The sequence below is a fragment of the Lagenorhynchus albirostris genome, chromosome 2 (genome assembly GCF_949774975.1).
Source record: "Lagenorhynchus albirostris chromosome 2, mLagAlb1.1, whole genome shotgun sequence".
NCBI classification, from domain to species: domain Eukaryota; kingdom Metazoa; phylum Chordata; class Mammalia; order Artiodactyla; family Delphinidae; genus Lagenorhynchus; species Lagenorhynchus albirostris.
Window position 1 is genome coordinate 174,687,529 of NC_083096.1, and position 19,263 is coordinate 174,706,791.

At 49.6% G+C, this 19,263-nt stretch overlaps 1 protein-coding gene across 4 annotated transcripts in view; it reads right to left on the minus strand.

Annotated features, from left to right (window-relative positions):
* Positions 1-19,263, minus strand: part of LOC132515211 (transmembrane protein 51) — a 202,555-nt gene that overhangs the window by 160,823 nt on the left and 22,469 nt on the right. The window contains exons 2-4 of one of the 4 annotated variants that reach the window (XM_060141379.1): positions 5,653-5,727; positions 5,074-5,138; positions 1,123-1,658 (exon numbers count right to left, since the gene is read on the minus strand). In XM_060141379.1, the coding sequence (XP_059997362.1) occupies positions 1,123-1,460 (338 nt within the window). In that variant the 5' untranslated portion in view covers positions 1,461-1,658; positions 5,074-5,138; positions 5,653-5,727. Of the gene's footprint in view, positions 1-1,122; positions 1,659-5,073; positions 5,139-5,652; positions 5,728-19,263 lie in introns of those variants that run through there. The other 3 variants (XM_060141378.1, XM_060141381.1, XM_060141380.1) reach the window with 3 other exon arrangements.

Sequence of the window (19,263 nt, forward strand, 5' to 3'; positions counted from 1 at the left end):
AAAATTCAAACGACACAGAAAAATCTAATGAAGAAGATAAAAACATCTGAAATTGTTCCACCCAGAGACAATCACTGTTAACATTCTGTCGTATACCTTTCCAGATCTTTCTCTAATTCCATAGCTGCAACATACGATGTGATGAAAACCTTTCCTAACATGCTGTATTATATACAACCTCCTTTTCTCCATGTGGTGGATACGGACCCATATTAGCAAATATAGATCAGTGATGGCTGTGTAGCACTCCACTGAATGGGCATGTCATACTTCAGTTCGACTGATGGATATTAGGTTGTCACCTGTCTTTGCTGTTCTCAGCAATGCTCTGATAAACATATGAGCACAAAACCCTTTGCACCTGTGTGATTGTCTCCCAAAGATAAGCTCTTAGGAAGAGAACTGATAGGTGCACACATCTTTAATATGGCCTCTTACTGTGAACGCCCCTTCAGTAAGGTTATGTCAATCAACACTCCGGTCAGCAACCTACTTCCCTACAAACCTCCAACCCAGGGGGCAGTCCATCTGGGCCAATATGAAAGCCAAGGAATTACGATGCGTTTTTTTGGTTGTCTGCATTTCCTGACTAATGAGGTTGAACATCTACAGTGTGAATATCTACGAAATGCTTGTTTGTGTCCTTTGTCCATTTTCCTACTGATGTGTTTCTCTTTCATATTCATTTGTAAGGGCTCTTTTTATACTAGGGATATCAACCTTTATCATATGTTCCCCAATTTACCACTTATCTTTTAAATCTGTTCGTGGCATTTTGGGTCAAAGAGAACACTACTTCCCAACCTGTTCAACTTAAAAGCATAAACACACAGGACATTGGGGTAAATGGACAAGCTTCCAGCGTGCAGGCTCTGGCCACCCCGGGAGCCACGCAGAACCCCTGGAGGTGTCAAAACCTGGACACACCTGTAATGCATTCAAGCCACATTATTTGGGAAACTTCGGGACTGAAGGACAAAGGTATCGGTAAAATGATAAACTGTTTTACAGAAGCGTTAATGGGAGAAAGCCTCCTTGACTAAAATGTTCTCGTCATTGCTCAGCCCTGCACGTGTGGGTGTGTGCGTCCATCTCCCATCTGGGGCGGGTGGCCAGCCTCACCTGTCTTCCTCGTGGGCGTGAGGCGCGACCCCCGGGTGCTGGATGTGCGCCAGCTCCTCAGCGTGCCGCTGCTTCCTCTTGTCACGGATACTCAGGCAGATGGACAGGAGTAGCAGCATCACCCCGGCCCCGACCAGCACGTAGGCTACGGAGAAGGTCTTGCTCTTGAGAATGCCGCTCCCTATCTCCGTCTTGTTCCCCTGAGCGGTTGGCTTTTCGGTAGCGCTGAACCCGGGGACGAGGTTCCACATGGCCATGATGACCCCGAGGACCAGCATCCCCAGGCCAATGGCAGTCAGCGCGTAGTGCGAGCCGTTGGCCTTGGACTGGGCCATCATGCCAGCGGGAGCGGGGCAAGGCCCGGGTTCAAAGGAAGAAAATAAATAAATAAAAAACGGCAGCAGCAGCAACAAAAGCCCCGTAAACGCCTTGCGCTAAATCCCTAGCGCCACGCTGAAGAAACAGCAACCAGACTCTCAAGGGATGGTTTCAAGCAAATGTGAGGCATCCCGTGTGGACAGCTGCGGCTGGGAGGTCTGGAAGGAAAGCAGAGAGAGGAGAGGGGAAAATCAGTGCTGGTTCCAAGTGCTCCGGTGGACACAGCGGCTGTGCTCCTGGAGGTGGGGAGAAGCGGGACTGAGTCACAGCCTCTCGCTGGGCTCGCCTCTGATGCATTCCAGAGGTCTTACGTGCTCCTGTTCCTTCTGTGGTCCGCCTACCCCCACCTGAAAAGGAAAAGCGCGACCTTTCCCTGCAAGAGGCTGGAAAGGTCAGAGCTGCAGGTGGTTCAAACATTTTGTGGGATTTAATGAAGTGTGATAAAATCTCACCTCTTACCGGGTATGGCGAGGAGAGTGAATGATGGCATGCCTGAGCCATGATCAATAGTTGTGACAGAATCGCCTGGCTGACCGGCATCGGTCAATGATATGACCCGGTCCAACAGCCGACTGCGGACCCTCACCACCCTCAATGGCTCCCTATTTCCCGCAGCACAAAATCCAGGCTCCTTGGAATCATGCTCATGGGCGGCTCAACCTGGCCCTGCCTCTCCCACTCATGCCCTTCCTCGCCCTCCTTCGCAAATCCCCTCCGGCATTTCTGCCCTTCTCTGATCGCCAGGGCTCAGCTGCCCTTCCGTGTGTCCCGCAAGCCACCAGCAACTACCGTGGCAAGTCTCTCTCTTTCCGTGACCACATGTTTTTCACTCTGCTCCTGGGACGTAACAGGGCCCCCCCCCCCAAATGTCTGCTGAATCAAACGAATGAAATGAACAGAGGCCGGATGAAGCTGTCCTGCAAGACACGCTTCTTTTCAGCCACACGGAATTTTGCTTTTCTTAAAGGGGCAGAAGCCTGCACATCCTTCATCTTAGCTGCTGTTCCCAACTGGATGAGAAACCCTCTCCCGTGAAGCAGCTCAGAGACCTTGTGCTAAAGGCAGCGGTCAGCCGTCCTGGGAGTCCGTAACCATTTGCTGGCTGGGAGAGGGAGCCAGTGACTTGAAGAGTTGAGGGTAGAACACTCTCAGGGGGCGGGGGGACCAGCGAGCAAGGCTCCTGGCTAATTACTCCTCAGATATGTTATTCCTGCCTAAGCAACTTTTGCAGAACAGTAAAACTTTACAGCTGTTTCGATGGGCAAGGTCCTGTTTGCCGTTCTACATTCTTTCCGCTCCTTGCAAAAGGACGGCTAACCAGGCCACGTGAGAGCCGATGCTGCCGAGATACTTCTCATCCAGCACTGGGCTCCATCCGAAACTGGCCACTTTGTTCAAAAATACTCTAAAAATAATTGGGATAACATCCTCTATCAGCTTGAAGTCAGTTCCTTCTCTCTTTTTTTTTTTTCCCACTCAACAAATATTTCTTGTGCGTCTGCTAAGCAGTGTTAGGCGCTGGAGAAACACTGGTGAGCAAGTTTAGAATCAGGGGGGCTTCCAGGTCAGCAGGAAAACAGTCTACAGGGAATAACAAAGTGGGAAGAAAGGAACTGTGGCACTAGGCAGCTGGGTGTCTTAAGTCAGGCTGGAGGGCATATGGAAAGTCTCTGTGAGAGAAGCCCCACTTCACACAATAGGATCTGCATCTGCCCCTGAATGCACTGGGCACGTGTGTGTACATACATGCACACCCATGCATGCGTGCTGGTATATGACCATGCACGTGTATGCATACAGAGCACTGAACAGGGAGCCCTGACTCCATCCTTATTGATCTTCCCCCAGGGCTGGTTGGGGCCGCGGGTGGTGAGAGGGGCAGCTCTGGCCTTTGTAGGCGCCTCTGCCCTTCATCCTGGGATTTCCTTGCCCAGATTTTGTTAAGCAACTGTCCATTCCTGCTGGAGACATTTGCAGCGAGACCAGCTGGGAACAGTCTACGGTATACACAAGGCTGTGTGTTTCTCACATCACTCACAGCCAGCGAAGGGAAGGAGGGGTTTGGCAGCCCTAGGAATGCGTAGGTCCTGCCAAATGGATTGGAGACAAGGCCAGACTTGGAGGGCTCCGTGGTGGAGAAGTGCAGCCTGAGCCTCGTGCTGGAAGCAGGAGAGATGAAGAAACCATTTACTGAGCACCTGCTCAGGGCCGGACAGGCAGGCTTCGTTCCCAGGAGGCTGACAGCCTGTTTATTAAACCAGTGATGGGGCCATGTTATCTCCCCCTGCTTCCTCTTCTCATTAATTCTCAATTCAAGCTTTGCCTTATGCTGTCACGTGAGTAAAACAGGTCCCCGATGAGAGACACGGGCAGAGATGAACATGTCAGAATTAACACATTTTTGGCCTGTTAAATTGTCAATGACTGAAAACAGGCACTAATACTCAGTGTGGGTGAGGGTGTCGGGATGGGCAATTTCATACAATGTTGCTGGATGGCAAGTTTTGGCATTTGTGGATCAAAAGTTCCAAAAATGTTTATACCCTTAGGCTCCAATCAATTCCCACTTCTAAGAATTATGCACAGGGCAAGGATATTCATCATAGCTTTTTAGTAGCGAGAAACTAGAAACTACTTAAATAGCCAATAATCTGGATTTGGTTAAATAAAATATGGTGCATGCACTTATTCAATTATGGTCTCAAAGCAGCTAATGATACATTTTAAAGTCAAACAAGAGTATGTTCACTGTGATTCTAATTTTAATAAAACTCCATACATGGGTCTGTATATATGAATATACAGGGGAATGGGCCAAACGATCCTACTTATGTTAAAATGAAAAAGAGACAATATATTTTCCTGTACGCAAACATGTACGTAAAATCCCAGAAAAGGGGCACATTCCAAACTTGTGCCAAAGATTGCTTCTGGGGATGGAGGGGGCTTGGGAAGTGTAACTTTTACTCTATTTCTGTATTTTGAATTTCCTACAATCACAATGTGTTGTCACAAGGCAACATAGCTTGGTAGTTAAGTGTGAGCTTTGGAACGAGGCTGCCTGGACTCTGATCCTCACTCTGTACCTTCCCAGATGAGTGACCTTGGACAAGTTACTTAACCTCTCTGTGCCTCAGTTTCCACAACTGTAAGATGGAGATAAAAGCTCTCTAGGACGCACCTCATAGGGGAGTTATGATACATAAAAAAGTAAATAGACCTAAAGTACCTAGAATAGTATGTGACCAGCACACGGTAAATTCTTACAGAAAGGTTTGTTATTTAATATTATTTAAAGCCTGCATTCTCAATGGGGTGAGATCACCCACAAGGGGGAAACAACTGACTCTTGGGGATGGTGCAAAATAATCTTACCTGTTACAATAGTCAGTGGTCCTCCAGATCCCCAGCATGTCGGGCATGACAATTTCATGGGGCGGGGGTTGGGAGAGCATTACAAAAAGAAGGTCTAAAGAGACTCCTCCGGGAAGGAACGATAGTCGGGGAAGAAAAGGTTGAGAGACACCAATGAATGTATTATATTAAATTTCAAAACACTCAAATTATACAAACCATGATGTTTACAGTTATTTTCTCCGTGTGCTGGGATTAGAATGATTTTTCTTTTCTTTTTCTTTCTGGGAGGATAAGAATTGGAAAACACAGAAATGTGTTGCTTTTCAAATAAGAAAATGAAATAAAGGTGTTTTTGGGGAGGGGTTCATGGCAGGGTTATGTGTCCAATGGTAGCTTAAAACTGTTCGTCGTTTCCACCCTCCCTCTGGAGACCAGATCTCGACGGTTCACTGGGGGTGTGGAGACCCAGTTCCCTGAGGTGCAGCTGGAAGCTATTTATCTTGTTTCTGGCTTGTTGACCCACGTTATATTTAGCATGCTGTTCTTTCCCTTCCAAAAATAATGGAAAGAAGCTAATTTTGTGCTTAGAGGATTTGGACCACATAGTTTCCAAGATGTCCCTAAAACAGAGGAGCCTTGGTGAACAGCCTGGGGTCCCAGCTCAGCCGGACTCACCTCTGGACCCAGGAGTTGGATCCATCATGGCTCAGGTTCAAGGCAGCCCTAAGGGATAAGTGAGTGATCCTGTATCTGGGTTTTCAAGAGAACGGTGAACCAGTTAAGAGAGGCACCTACCTGTTGTTACCTAGGGAGCCTCCAGGCAGGCCTGACAACAACTCTTCATGCTAAAATCTTGAGTTAAGGATCCACCTGTAAAAAACCAGAAATGCAGCTTTCTAAGTAGGCTGTGAGCATGTCAATTTGAGGTACTCCTGGGGGAGGCACGTGTTTGCTTTTTGGAGGGAAGGGACATGCAAAAAAAATTCAAGATTCTGTACCAAGAGTGGGGCTGCAGAAGGATGATGATACGGCGGCTACACTGACAAAATCTTTCCATGGTTTTCTCCATCTTACACAAGTGCTCCTGAGAGTAAAAGGAGGAGAAGCACTCCCCAGGTCACGTTATGAGGAATCTGTAATCTTGACCCCAAAAGCGACAAGGCAGGAGAGGAAAATGACAGGTCAATTTGATCTGCTGCCACAGAAACAAAAATCCTAAACAAAATATCACCGAATGGAATCCAACATCTTAAAAAAATGTTTACCCCAAGAATGTAGAGTTGATTCAACATTAGAAAATCGAATAATGTCACGTCCCAGGAGAAAGGATAAACCACGACAGCAGCTGACTATGCAGTTATAGTCCAGCGGAGTACTACGCAGCAGAGAAAATGAATAAACTGCAGCTACATGCACCAGCGTGGCCCATACTGACCCATGTGAGGTTGAACGGGAAAGCAAATTGCAGAAGAACACACACAGCATGATCCTATAATATTTATATGAAGTTCAAAACCAGGCAATGTATTGCTTTATCTTTGTAATTATTAGGAAGAAAGGCAAAATTATAAACTAAAATTTAGGATAACAGTTATCTCCCTGGAGGAGTGAGAAATGATGCTGGGGAGGAATAGTGAAGGGTACAAGGATGTTTATTAAATTATTTCTTAAACGTCACATATATCTTATATATACTCTTTTGACTGACTGGAATATTTTGCAATAGGAGATTCTGAAAGTCCGTCAATGTCTTTCCATAACTCTTAGCATAAAATCTGAACTCCTCCGCTGTGGCCTTCAAATCCCACCAGACTAGACTGGGCTCCTGCCTCTCTCACATCTTATCTCTTGGCTCACCAACCCTCTGTGGCTTCCTGTCTGTTTCTAGTCACACTAAGCATACCCTGCCCCAGGGCCTTTGCACTTACTTTTCCTGACACCCGAAACTTTTCCACCTGTCTCTTTTTTTTGTCCACTTCTTTACTACTTCTGTCTCTCAGCTCAAATGCCACGTCCTCAGCGAGGATTTCCTTGACCACACTACAAATAATGTCCCCTCCCTCATCCAGCTACTCTCAAGCCCCATGCTTCGGTCCCTATGACATTCCGTCTCATGGATGGATGACATTAACTCAGTCTATGATCGTCTCGTTTTGCTTTCCTGCTGCTTCCTTGTCTCCCCCACTGGAGCGTAAACTCCCTGAAAGTAAGTTCTCGTCTGCCTTGTTCACCTCTCTATGCCCAGCACCCAGCATAGTGTGCCAAGACCATACCAGCTGCTTAATAACTATTTGTAGAATGAATGAATGACTATCTAGCAAGTTAAAAAGTTTAACTGATGTCCCATATCAATTAGGGGAGATGCCTAGTCCAAGGTTGGCGCCGAGGAGGAGAGGATTAGATAGAGCTAATTTTCAGGATACCCAAATCTTGTGTCTGTATGCAAATGATATGCCAGCAACACGGGAAAGGGACCCAGGTTAAATGTGACTTCCATTCTGACCCGAGATGGCGGCTCTATCAATACTCCCTGGTGGGCTTTGAGGTTTCAGCTGGTCGCTGGTCTTCCCAGCACGTAGGTAAGCACCCAGAGCTTTGTTCCTCCAACCTGGGCACCTGTTGTCTTTCTTCCCGTACATCTTTGACCAAGTAGAGCCAGAGCCAGGGGTTTCCCTGGGGACAGGGGAGGGGCTGTGCCCTGGGGAGAGTAGTCACAGCTCTGACATCTGAGCGCTCACCAGGATGAGCTGGGGGTGGGGCGTTGGGGGTGGTCATTATCACCAGTCCACACTTGGATTAGAATCTCTCTATATAGACATAGAGACAATATGAAGACAATGCTTTAAAGAAAATCAAACGATAGAAAACGGCAGTGCTCTGGCTGAAACAGCACAGGGTTCCAAGTGTTAATGGGCAAGCCTTCCCTTGCCCCGCGTCTCGCCGAATCCCAGCAATTCTCTGGAACACAGTTTAGAAACCTGGGCTGTGATCTAGACCCTCACGTGGCCTTTGAGCTCTGCCCTGTGGCCCTGGAAGGCACAGTTCCAGAAGCGTCCAGGCTGGCCAGCTTTAGGGGGAGGAGATTCTCGGCAGTCGGAGGTGTCTGGCAGCACAACCGGCCCCCGTGACAAAGAGGCTCCTTGACCATTCTCCCCGAGCCCCAAACTCTTCCTGCCAAGCTGCATAATTGGGAAAGGGATCCCCAGCTCCATTCGCAGGAACCAGGCTGTGCTACATTCCCATCACAAAGGAAGAATTCAGTGGGGCCCTTTGGCCAAGTTTCAGCTCACAATCACTTTTGTCACCAAGTTCCAGCCCCATGCCACAGGGAAGGGGTGGGGGCCGGAGGAAAGGCTCTGAGCCACCGCTGCCGCTGCCCCTGTCCCACCGGGGAGTTTCAGGCTACCTCCCCAAGAGCCAAGGTCAAGGGGTGTCGGGTTCCTATTCTTTTAGAACAGGTTCTTGTAGACTGTGCACTCAGGAAAAACCGAAAAGCACTGTGCAAATGAGTCCTAAAGGTAGAGGAGAGAGGAGGGCTGCCTGAGCCAGAGAGCGCTGATGGGAAAAAGAAAAAGAAAGGATATCAAGTAAACTGCGAGGCAGAGTAATGATAATAATAGGAACAGTTCAAGAAGGAATCAGGCACCCTTTCTAAAGGCATCCAATCCTCACAGATGCCCTTCAAAGATGATTAGCCCCACTATATCTGAGTCTCCGAGAGGTTAAGTCATTTGCCCTGGGTCACACAGCTGTAAGCTGCAGATTCAAGTTTCACAATCAAATCTAGCTGACTTGGAAGCCCGCCTCCTTTCCCTTGCACCACACCAGCCCCCTGTGGGCCACTCCCTGGGTGGGGCACGCAGGCCAGAAATGGGCACCACACAGTTCACCCCTGGAGACACTTCATCACCAGAGCATGAGGGGTAACATATGTACATTTCTTTTAAAATGACTTTTTAAAGAATTTGTTTCCAACAATTCCTGGGTCCCTACTGTGTGCCAGGGGCTTCGGGGGATACACAGATGTGGGAGACTGCCTTTACAGTCCAGCAGGAAGACAGGTGATTCTTTCTTATAGAAGGGAAGTGAACATCAGGTAAGAGGGAACGTGCGTTGGATGCCGACTCTGTGCCAGGCCCTCTGTTGAGCTCTTTCCATGCATAATCATTTAATAGTTATTAGTTCTACCTAGGACACTGAGGTTCAGAGAGGCAAAGTAACTGGTCCAAGGTCACACAGCTAGGCAGGGGTAAGGTATGTCCGACTTTAAAGCCCATGCTTTGCACCACTAAGCACTAAAACGGGGTACGTAAAATGAGCCTACAGAGAGAGCGACCAATTCACTTTGAAGGGGGCAGGAAGGAGGAAGGATAAAGCAGCAGCTGTGTAGGACCTGGAGGCATCTGTAACCTTTCCTTGGGCGGAGTTTGGGGGCAGGAGGAGATAAGGTGTCCCGTGGGAAGGGTTCAGCCTGGGAAAGTGCACAGAGATGGGAGAGCAGACACCTCCCAGGGTGCACCACTTCTTGCAGAGAAAAGAGGCAGCTTCCCCTCCGCAGTATAAGACATCAGTGAATTTTATAAGACCTGACGTCTCCAGTCTCCTTGCTTATCCATTAAGTGTTGGTGAAATTAAGGAAGGAAATTAAGGAAGGCAAATTCAAGTCTGAAGACTCCAGGAGCCATAAACAGAAGGAGCAAGTTAACAAACCAGGTATCTTTTCTTCGGGAGCTTGACACTGTATCTTTCTCTAAGCAAGTGGCTGGCGTGTGACCCTACTTACAGGGCTGGAGCTGGGCACCCAGTCTCGAGGGCTCCAGCCACACTCAATATTTCTTGGAAAATGTGACATCTCTATGTGTTCCCTGCCAGGATGGAGTCTGAGAGCTCCTGTCACCATCAAAGCGAGTCTGACACCCTGATCCTTCTCCAGGCTCTAGGGATGAGCCACCAATGGCCTCCCGCTCTGGTAAGCAGGGCCGAGTACAGGCTCTGACCACGCAACCCGGCCGCCCCGACCCCAGCCCCAGCCCACCGTCAGCGACTGTGAAATATCTGCTCCTGCTTCCTGGACACTGCCCGTGTGCTGGGCTCACGCTAAGCGCTCTGCACGGGTTAGCACCTTTTTTCTGCCCAACAACCATATGAGGAGGTGCCCATCTTTGTGCATGTTATCCCTTAATACACTGAGGCACAGAGAGGTTGAGAAACTTGCCCAGGTCTCACAGCTTAGAGGTGGTGGCCCTGAGCACAGTCTCCCCGTTCAGAACTTCCTCATCCTCAGAACAACAAAAAACCAGCCTTTCGCCAAGCTTGATTAACTCAGATCAAGGCAGGACAGCATCCCTGTCACTAAGGGCTGGCTCCACGGTCCCGCCACTGAGGCTACCCTCTGGGCACAAGGACGAAGTTAAGCGAGATGTCACGGCCGACCTGTGACCAGGAGCACAGACGCCTGAGGCTCAGCTCCGAGCCTGGGGAGGCGGGAGGACCCGGGACCTGGTGGGGAGAGACTGGAGTGCGCAGCACATCTCACCTCGCTGCCCCCGGTCAGGGTACTGGCTGCCGGCCAGGCTCGGGTGAACCTGGGCACCGTCTGGACACACCATTTGTCCTTGTGCAGTGGGCCGTTTTGGACACCAACTTGATTCGTTTGGTTTATCCTTCTCAAGAGGCATTTTGCAGCACAAAGTACAGGAGGGCAGAGGGGAGAACTTCTAAAATCGGGGACTACGGAGGTTGACTGCAAAGGTCAACTCCACTCACCACGTGGTGGGCTCCGGACCAGAGGCTGCGTCCGTATCTCAGCTCTGCTACTTAATTGTTACCTAGAAGGGTGAATTCTTACCTCTCTCAGCCTGTCACCTCATCTGTAAGAGGGGAATGATACTGGCATCTACCTCACCGGGCTGTTATGCGTTAGGAGCTCCAAGTTTTGAGTTACAGGTACTTATTCATGCACTCAACAAACTAGTCACTGAGCACCCACCACGTGCCAGGGCCCGTTCGAGTGCTGGGGACAGAGGAATGAATAAAACAGACAGAAGCTTTGTCTCGCAGAGCCCACAGACCACCAGCCTAACAGAGAAAACAGAGAAAAAGGCTGTAGGAAAAAGGCTATATGTTGCCTGGTGATCCAAGCTAGAGGAAAGCTGTGATGCTGGGCTGGGCAGGAGGGAGAGCTGGCAGTGCCAATTTAAAACCTGGCGGGCAGGGGGACTTCGCTGGCAGTCCAGTGGTTAGGACTCTGAACTTCCACAGCAGGGGGCATGGGTTCGATCCCTGGTTGGGGAACGAAGGTCCCTCACGCTGCATGGGTGGCCAAAAAATAAAAATACATAAAAAAATAAAATAAAATCTGGTGGTCAGGGAACACAGTCCCTGGGTAAGGGATATCTGAGCAAAGACTGGAAGGAGGTGAGGGCTCCAAGGAAGCATGTGGGAGATCTGGGAGAAGGGCACTTCCTACAGAGGGACCCACAGAACGAAGGCCCCGAGCCGGGAGCCTGCCTGACCGTTTCCAAGGACAGTAAAGACGATGTATTAATGAGTGAAGGCATTAAGGGCCTTCTCCCAGTGCCTGGCAGAGAACGACTGCTCTAATGACACGTCAGCTGTCATTTACACACCTGTGGAGGCAGGTGAGAGGCCATCCACATTTAAAGAGGCCCAGAACGTGTGGGTCGCTAATTCAAGGCCATTTAAGTTGGGGACGGAGAAGAATCCGGGGTCCACTTCAGGGCTATTTGTGACTCACCACCCTGTGTTTCTCAGGATTTGGGAAAAGGCATGTGGGAGGCTGCATAATAGCCCCCAAAGATATGCAGATCTTAATGCCCAGAATTTGTGACTGTTACTTTGTATGGCAAAAGGGACTTTCCAGATGTGATTACCTCAAGGGTCTTGAGGAGATTAGCTGGGATTATCCAGGTGGATCCAACTTAATTACAAGTGTCCTTATAAGGGGGAGGCAAAAAGTCAAAGGAGGAAGTAGGAAATGTGATGATGGCAGGAAGAGGCTGGCGTGATGAGAGGAGAGGTCCCGAGCCCAGGAAAGCAGGCGGCCTCGAGAGCTGGGAGAGGCAAGCACTCGGATTCTCCCCTAGAGGCTCCAGGAGGAGCCAGCCCCTCCGACACTGTGACTTTAGCCCACGAAACTGACTGCAAGAAAACAGATCTGTGTTGTTTTCAGACCCCAAGTTCGGGGTAGTTCCTTATAGCAGCCACAGGAAATGAATACTGGCAGCATTCGTGTTTATACCTTTCTATGGGCACCTGCCGACACTTGGACTGTTTGGTTACCCAATAGTTGGTTTAATCAGGCACAGTTCCTTAGTCTTGATAAAACCAATCTCTTGGTGAATTTTGCACCCATTCCTTGTGGGACCAGGTTGAAGGGAAGCTGGGCAACCCAGCGTCCCTTGACCTGGTTTACAGGTTAATCCGAGATTCCACTCTCGAGCCAAGTCTGCACCTGTTCTAACTCTGCTGGGATAGCAACTGTGATAAAGGCTAGCACTCTCAGCCTTGTATCAGCAGGCTCTTCCAGTGGCTCAAAGCTACAGTTCCTAAACCCTGGGGACAAAACAAGGCGGATGTCTATTTTATGTGGTCTTTATATGAGGGGCTTTAAACCAAAACCAGGGGTGGGTAGAGGAGAGACAGACTTTGCAGAACCAAAGCCCTCCCTGTGCCCAGGCCTTTATCAGACTGGCCCTGATTCTGGAGACTAGGACACAGGCTGAGAAAGTTTATCCTGCCCATATCTGGACATTTTCTTTTTTAGCTACAGCAAACGCTGCCTCCATAGAAGTGCTTCCCAAACCTTCTGCCAAGAGCCCTTTGGGAACACAGCTGAGCTGTCCAACACACTCTCTCCACCCCCTCTTCTCCACTTTCCACCTGCAATTCCTACTTGAAGCATTTTAGCCAGAGCTGCTTTCTCCAGCCCCCTGGCCTCCGCCTGCTTTTGATTTTTAGGAAGTCACTTGTCACACTCAATTCTTTTTCCAACGGTTACATTTTGGAATTGTAGCAACACCCATGAACATTTCCTAAGCACTCACCAACTGCCAGGCACTGTGCTGGGTGCTTTCCATGCATTTTTTATTATTATTAATAATTCTGTTTATTATTTATAAAATTTAGTATATTTCACATATAAATATTCATTAATTAGCTATTATTACTATTTATTTAATATAATTATATTTTGATTTACTCTTTACTATCCTGTTTAAATTTCCCTAAAACCCTAATGAGGAAGTTTCTATAATGATCCCTGTTTCGCAGATGAGGAAACTGAAGTTCAGAGAAGTTAAGGTACCTACTCAAAGTCACACAGCGAATGGTACAGCAAAGGTTCAAACTGGCTATGTCTGATTCCAGAGCTAGCATGCCCCGCCACCCATTGCCTCCCGTCCCAGTCCCCACACTGCGATGGAGAGTCCCCTCTCCACACCCCGGCTGCTGGAAGCCCTCCCTAGGCTGACCTCAGCCTCTGTGGTCAGAAGGTAGAATTCCTTGTTTTCCTTCCCCTCATTTCCCCTCCACAAGGACCAGCTTCCCCCGTGTGAGTTACTCAGTCCCCTGTAACCCTGATACTCATCTGGACAGACTTGTAAATAATTGACAATGATGTTTAATCATAAAACCAGAATCGAGGTTAAAATGGGGCAGCCTGCAGGAGAGGAGAAGAAAAACAGCTGAGGGAGGGGAGCTTGCTTTAGGGGGCTTGGGTCCTCTTTCACATTGGGAGATAAAACAAGAACTACCCCTGGCTGAGAGCTTACTACCTCCATGGCATAGCCCATGCTTTCCAACATCTTCTCCCTTGTTCCAGCAGCCTGTGAGGGAAGTGCTGCTGTAACCCTCACTTTACAGAGAGGTCAAGGCACAGTCAATGCAAGGGTTGGAGTTAAATCCCTCTCTGTCCAGAGGTGATTAGAACAGACAGAATCGACCTCACAGGGCTGAGGAGTGAATGTTTTATCCACGTTAAGTGTACAGTGCTGGGTATACAGGAAGCGCCAAGACATGGTGCAGCAAGGGAAGGATGACATTTGGATTCCCCCAGCCCACACTCACCACCACCCACTCGTTCCCCCAGGTTTTAAAGTCTCCTAGGAACTGAAAAAGACTCATTCTGCTTTCCTTGCAACCAACAGGGGATATTGCAGTGGCCTCTTCATCAACAGACGAGCCCCGACGAAACTGCTGAGGCGCAAAACGATTTCTCAGGGGCCTCAGGGTGCACAGCTCGGCTGCCTTTCCTCTCTGCCATCTGACCTGTAAGTGCCAACCAGGACCCAGCTAAGTGCTGGGAAAGGGGTGACCTTTTCAGGGACAGACAGACACAGCTGGCTAAGGTGAGATGTCACCTGTAGGGCACAGCTCACCCCCAAGCATAGCGCACCTCCTGAGAGGAGATAACAACTCACTAGCCTGATACTCAGTAGGATGGTTTTGTTTTGCCTGCGCGTGGTTCCCAATATCCACTCTTCCCTTCCTCCATCGTTAAGAAGACTTCGGATGCTCAGTTTCCCGTGGCTTATCCAGCTTCTCGGGCAGCTGGCCGTGCCATGTGACTAAATTCTGGCTGACAGGATAGAAACAGAAGTGAGTATTGGGGGGAGGGTCATTCAGGAAGGGTTCTTAAATGGAAGGGACATGTCTTCCACCCCACCCCACCCCTTTCCTACTGGCTGTAATGCAGATATGATGGCTGGATCTCAGCAGCTATGCTGGAACATGAGGTAGACGATGGCAAAGCAACAAGACAGAAGGGGTAAGGGTTCCTGGTAATCACAGAGCTAGCCTCCCAGCCCTGGACTGCTGACCTCTGGACTCTGTTTACTTGGGAGAAAAACAAAGATTTATTTTATTGAATTTACAGTTACTTAGGGCTTTTTACCACCTGAACCAGCCCAGACCTGGTGAATAGTAACAGTGAATTTATTTGTAAGACTCCGTATGGTCTTTCTGAGACAGCCAGAGCCAGAGGTGGGGAAAGAGGGGAGCCTGAGCAAAGAAGCCAAGAAGGGCTCCCCAGGCAGAGGAAGAGGTCCCCAGAAGGTACAGGGTTCAGAACTTCCAGGAGGAGGTGTCAAACAAGGAGGGGCAGCAGTTAGTCTCAAGCACCCTAGAGAAGTTCAGAAGGTGCTGTTGTTCCTGCCCACTCCTAATCCTAGTGCAACAGCACTCTAGTTTTCCTTGGCCAGGGCCTCTCCACTCTCAGCCCAGGTGTCTGACCCAAACTCTGGCTCCACGGGTGGGCATATGTCCCAGGTCTGGCCAATCAGGGCATTGTATGCCCCTGGGATGGTTGCCCTGGGGAGGAAAGATAAAATGGAATGGGGGAGGGGAGGAAAAAAGAAAATGAAATAATAACAACAATAATAAAACAAGAGAGTGGCCCAGCAAGGTCCACAGATGAGGATGTGGCACAAAGTAAGGGCTGGATTAACCCAACCTTCTGAGCTGAGGCCCAGCACCTCTGCCTACCGCCCCACAAAGAAATGCTGGTTCCCCAGATCCACAACAACCCAGCCGTGAGAAGCCACAGAGCTGAATGCGGCCAGCGTAATCCCAAGCTGATTGCGGTAGGAATGGACCGATGGCTGCTCAGCTCCACTGGGTGGTGCGAGTGACGCCCATCACACCCAGGTGGCTGCTGAGATGGCCAGTGGGAATTCGCTGTATGCAAGGGCTGCGCTGTCCAATACAATGGCCACTAGCCACGGGTGGCAAGGGAGCTCTTCAAGTGTGGCTGGTCTGCAGTGAGATGTGCTGTAGAAGTGTAAGATACGCACCAGATTTCAAAGACTTAGAAAGAATAAGAATATCTCATTAACATTTTAAATTAATTCCATGCTGAAATGATCTATTTCAGATATACTGAGTTAAATAAAATATATTATTAAAATTAACTTAGCCTGTTTCTTTGTACCTTTTAAAAACATATGGTTCCCATTTAAAAGTTAAATTTAAAATTACATATGGGGCTCACATTCTATTTCTATTGGACAGGGCTGTTCTGAAATGTTAGCTCTTGAGGGTGGGAATTTCTGTCTGCTTTGTTTGCTGCTTTCTCTCAGTCCTGGAACAGGCCTGGTCCATGCAGGAGGAGCTGAATAAATGTTCACTGAGCGAATGCAAAGCATGACGGGGAATTCCCTGGGGATCCAGTGGCTAGGACTCGGCACTTTCCCTGCCATGGGCCTGGATTCGATCCCTGGTCGAAGAACTAAGATCCTGCAAGCCACGTGGTGAGGCCAAGGAAAAAAAAAAAACTTAAAAAAAAAAAAAAAGCATGACATAGTGGTATCAGGGAATTTAATAAAAGAAAGAGTAGGAGACTTCCCTGGTGGTCCAGTGGTAAAGAATCCGCTTTCCAGTCCAGGGGACGCAGGTTCGATCCCTGGTCGGGAACTAAGATCCCGCATGCCGCAGGGCAACGAAGCCCACACGCCACAACTAGAGAGCCCGCGTGCTGCAAACTATAGAGCCCACGTGCTCTGGAGCTCGCACACCACAACTACAGAGCCCACACACCCTGGAGCCCTTGCACCACAACTTAGGGAGAAGCCCGCGTGCCACAATGAAGGTCCTGCGTGCCACAACAAAGACCCGACGCAGCCAAAAAAAATTTTAAATAAATAAATAAAATTTAAAAAAATTAAATAAAAGAATGAGTAGCTGACCTAGTGGTGTCATGAAAAATACAGAGTCCATTGGACCTTTGTTCAATTCGGTACACCCACCCCTGGCAATGCACTTCACCTCTGCAAGCCTCAGTTTCCACATTTGTAAAAGGGAGATGCTGCTTCTCAGGATCCAGTGATGTAACCAAGGCCAGGCCTGGCCCAGAATTGGAGACTGCTCGCTGCCCCCGCCATGTGTGTGGGGAACCTGGGAAGGTGAGAGGCTGGAGGGCTCTGCCGAGGAGCTGTTGCTCTTCTGGGCGAGTGAACGATAAAGCCCAGTGACGTGCCAGGTTGTGGCCTCCGGCAGCTGCTAAGAGGTGCCTCTACTGCTCCCGCTGCTGGAACCGCAGCCCGTTTCCCCGTCCAGACGGGCAGCAGCAGCTTGGAGACAGGCCCAGAGCTGGTGTCAGCAGTGACTGAGGACCAGGGGAGGCACCCTCCGTGGGCATGTGTCATGGCCCTGATTGACGAATCTCCAGGGTGACAGGACAGCTGTTTTCAGAGGCCTTTCCAGAGAAGAAATTAGTGGTGAAACATACACCTGCATTTCAGATGGGCTCTGTGAGAACACGGAGGCCGGGGAAGGTGGGGAAAGTGGCTACGGCGACGCCCAGCAGGGGCTCCCAGGGCCACAGGTGAGATGCTGGGGACCAGCGACTGCTCATCCTCTGACCGTCAACACAGATGAAAATCTAATAAACACCCATGGACACCCCCCGCCGCCGCCAAGAGGGGCTGTTAGCTTCCTGTTGCTGCTGTAATGCTGCAGGAAATTACCATAAATTTAGCGGCTTAAAGCAGCACAAATTCGTTCTCTTACAGTTCTGGAGGTCAGAGGTCTAAAATCAAGGTATGAGCAGGGCTGCATTGCTTCTGGAAGGTTTAGGAGAGAATCCGGTTCCTCACCTGCTTCAGCTTCTAGAGGCCGCCTGCCATCCTTGGCCCCTCCTCTCCATCTCCCAACTTCCGCTTCTGTCGTCACATTTCCTTCTCTGACTCTGACCCTCCTGCCTCCCACTTAAAAGCATTCTTGTGACTACATCATGCCCATCTGGATAATGTGAATCTGCAGAGGCCCTTTAACCATATAAAGTAACACATTCACAGGTTCTGGGATTAGGATGTGAACATCTTTTGGGAGGGGAGGGTCATGATTCATTCCTAATTTCATTATTCAGCATACCCTAAGGGCCCCCAGGCACACTCCTGTACATCAGGGGTTCACTGGCGTTTCACTGACTGTCTGCCAGGAAAAGCATCCCCACTCAGGTATCAGGAGCACCTGGATATAGACTAGGTGTGTCATTACAAATGGGGGCGAGGATTACATATTTTACAAGAGGGCCTTTTGTTTTCAGAAACCTGCATCTTTCAGTCATGATAAGAACAGCTAACCTGCATTGAATGCTTACTCTGAGCCTGGATTATCTCATTTAATCTTTACAAACACGCTGCCACCATCCCCGTGTTACAGATACCCAGAGAGGTTACGTGACTTGCCCAAAGCCTCACGTTAATAAGTAGCAGAATGAGGCTGTGAACCAGATAGTCTGAGTCCAGAGTCCCCCTAAAATCCTGCCTCTCACCTGCCCCCAAGCCATGCTTTAAAGAATGAGTTTTTAAACAACTACACGCTGCTTCCATGAACACGGCAATCCTTTGTCTAATATCAGAATCAGAGATTTGCTGATGACAGAGATGGAACGGATGTGTCCAGGACCACTCAGTGACAAAGATGCAAGTCAGTGTCTTAAGTAACCTGCTTAGAGCTAAGGGTCCAGGCTGAGTACTGACCCTGCACCTCTCCGGGCCTCGCTCAGCCCCTGGGACTGGGGGCTCATGGGGCTGCCCGAAGCCCCGTCTCATGTGCGAGGACTCTGCCCGTCTCTGCGCTGCCGCAGCACAGTGTTAGGGGCTGTGACCCGACACCCACACTCAGAGCACTTCCTGGGCCCGAGCACCGAGCTGGACACTCTCGCACATCATCTCTGTAGCCCGAATCATCAAAGCTCTCTCTGGCTGCCGCCTCATCCCCACTGTAAGAGGAGGGAAGGGGGTCGAGGATGGGGAACAGTCAGAGACGACAGCCTCTGTGCAGATTCGAACCTGGATCATCTACCCGGAAGCCCCACAGTGGGTGTCACGGTCTCCAGTGCATCTGTGGGTGTTCCGGTCATGTCCCTTGTCCCCCTCAGGCCAGGAGCTACGCCCCATCATCTCTGCCCCACAAGGGGCCTGGACAACACAGGAGTTTATTAAATATATACAAGGTCTGGCCCTTAATCTACCTTGCAGGGTGTTTAGATCTGAAGATCAGCTGAGGAATCATAACTCCATGCGTTTTGGCATAGAACGTTATCAGCGAAGCAAAGGTAGCCAGAGCAGGTGAGGGTGATCAAGGGTTGCCTCTAGGTGGTTAGCAGGAAATAGAGGGCGGGAGAACCAGGCCTGTCCTTGAAAACGTTATCGCCAAGGTTATAATGTACATCTAGCAAACGGATACGCACAGAGCAAGAAAGGAAGCAGGAAGGGAATGCACTGGAAGGGCATGTGGTGTCAGGGGACAGGCAGACATGCCCGAGGGGACTGCCGTCTGTGCCCTGTGGGCCAGGCACTGTGGCAGGCACCGAGATAGCCAGCAGCAGCAGCAAAACGTCCTCAGCCTTGTACACCCAAGAGGGGCAAAAGAGAAGAAAAACTA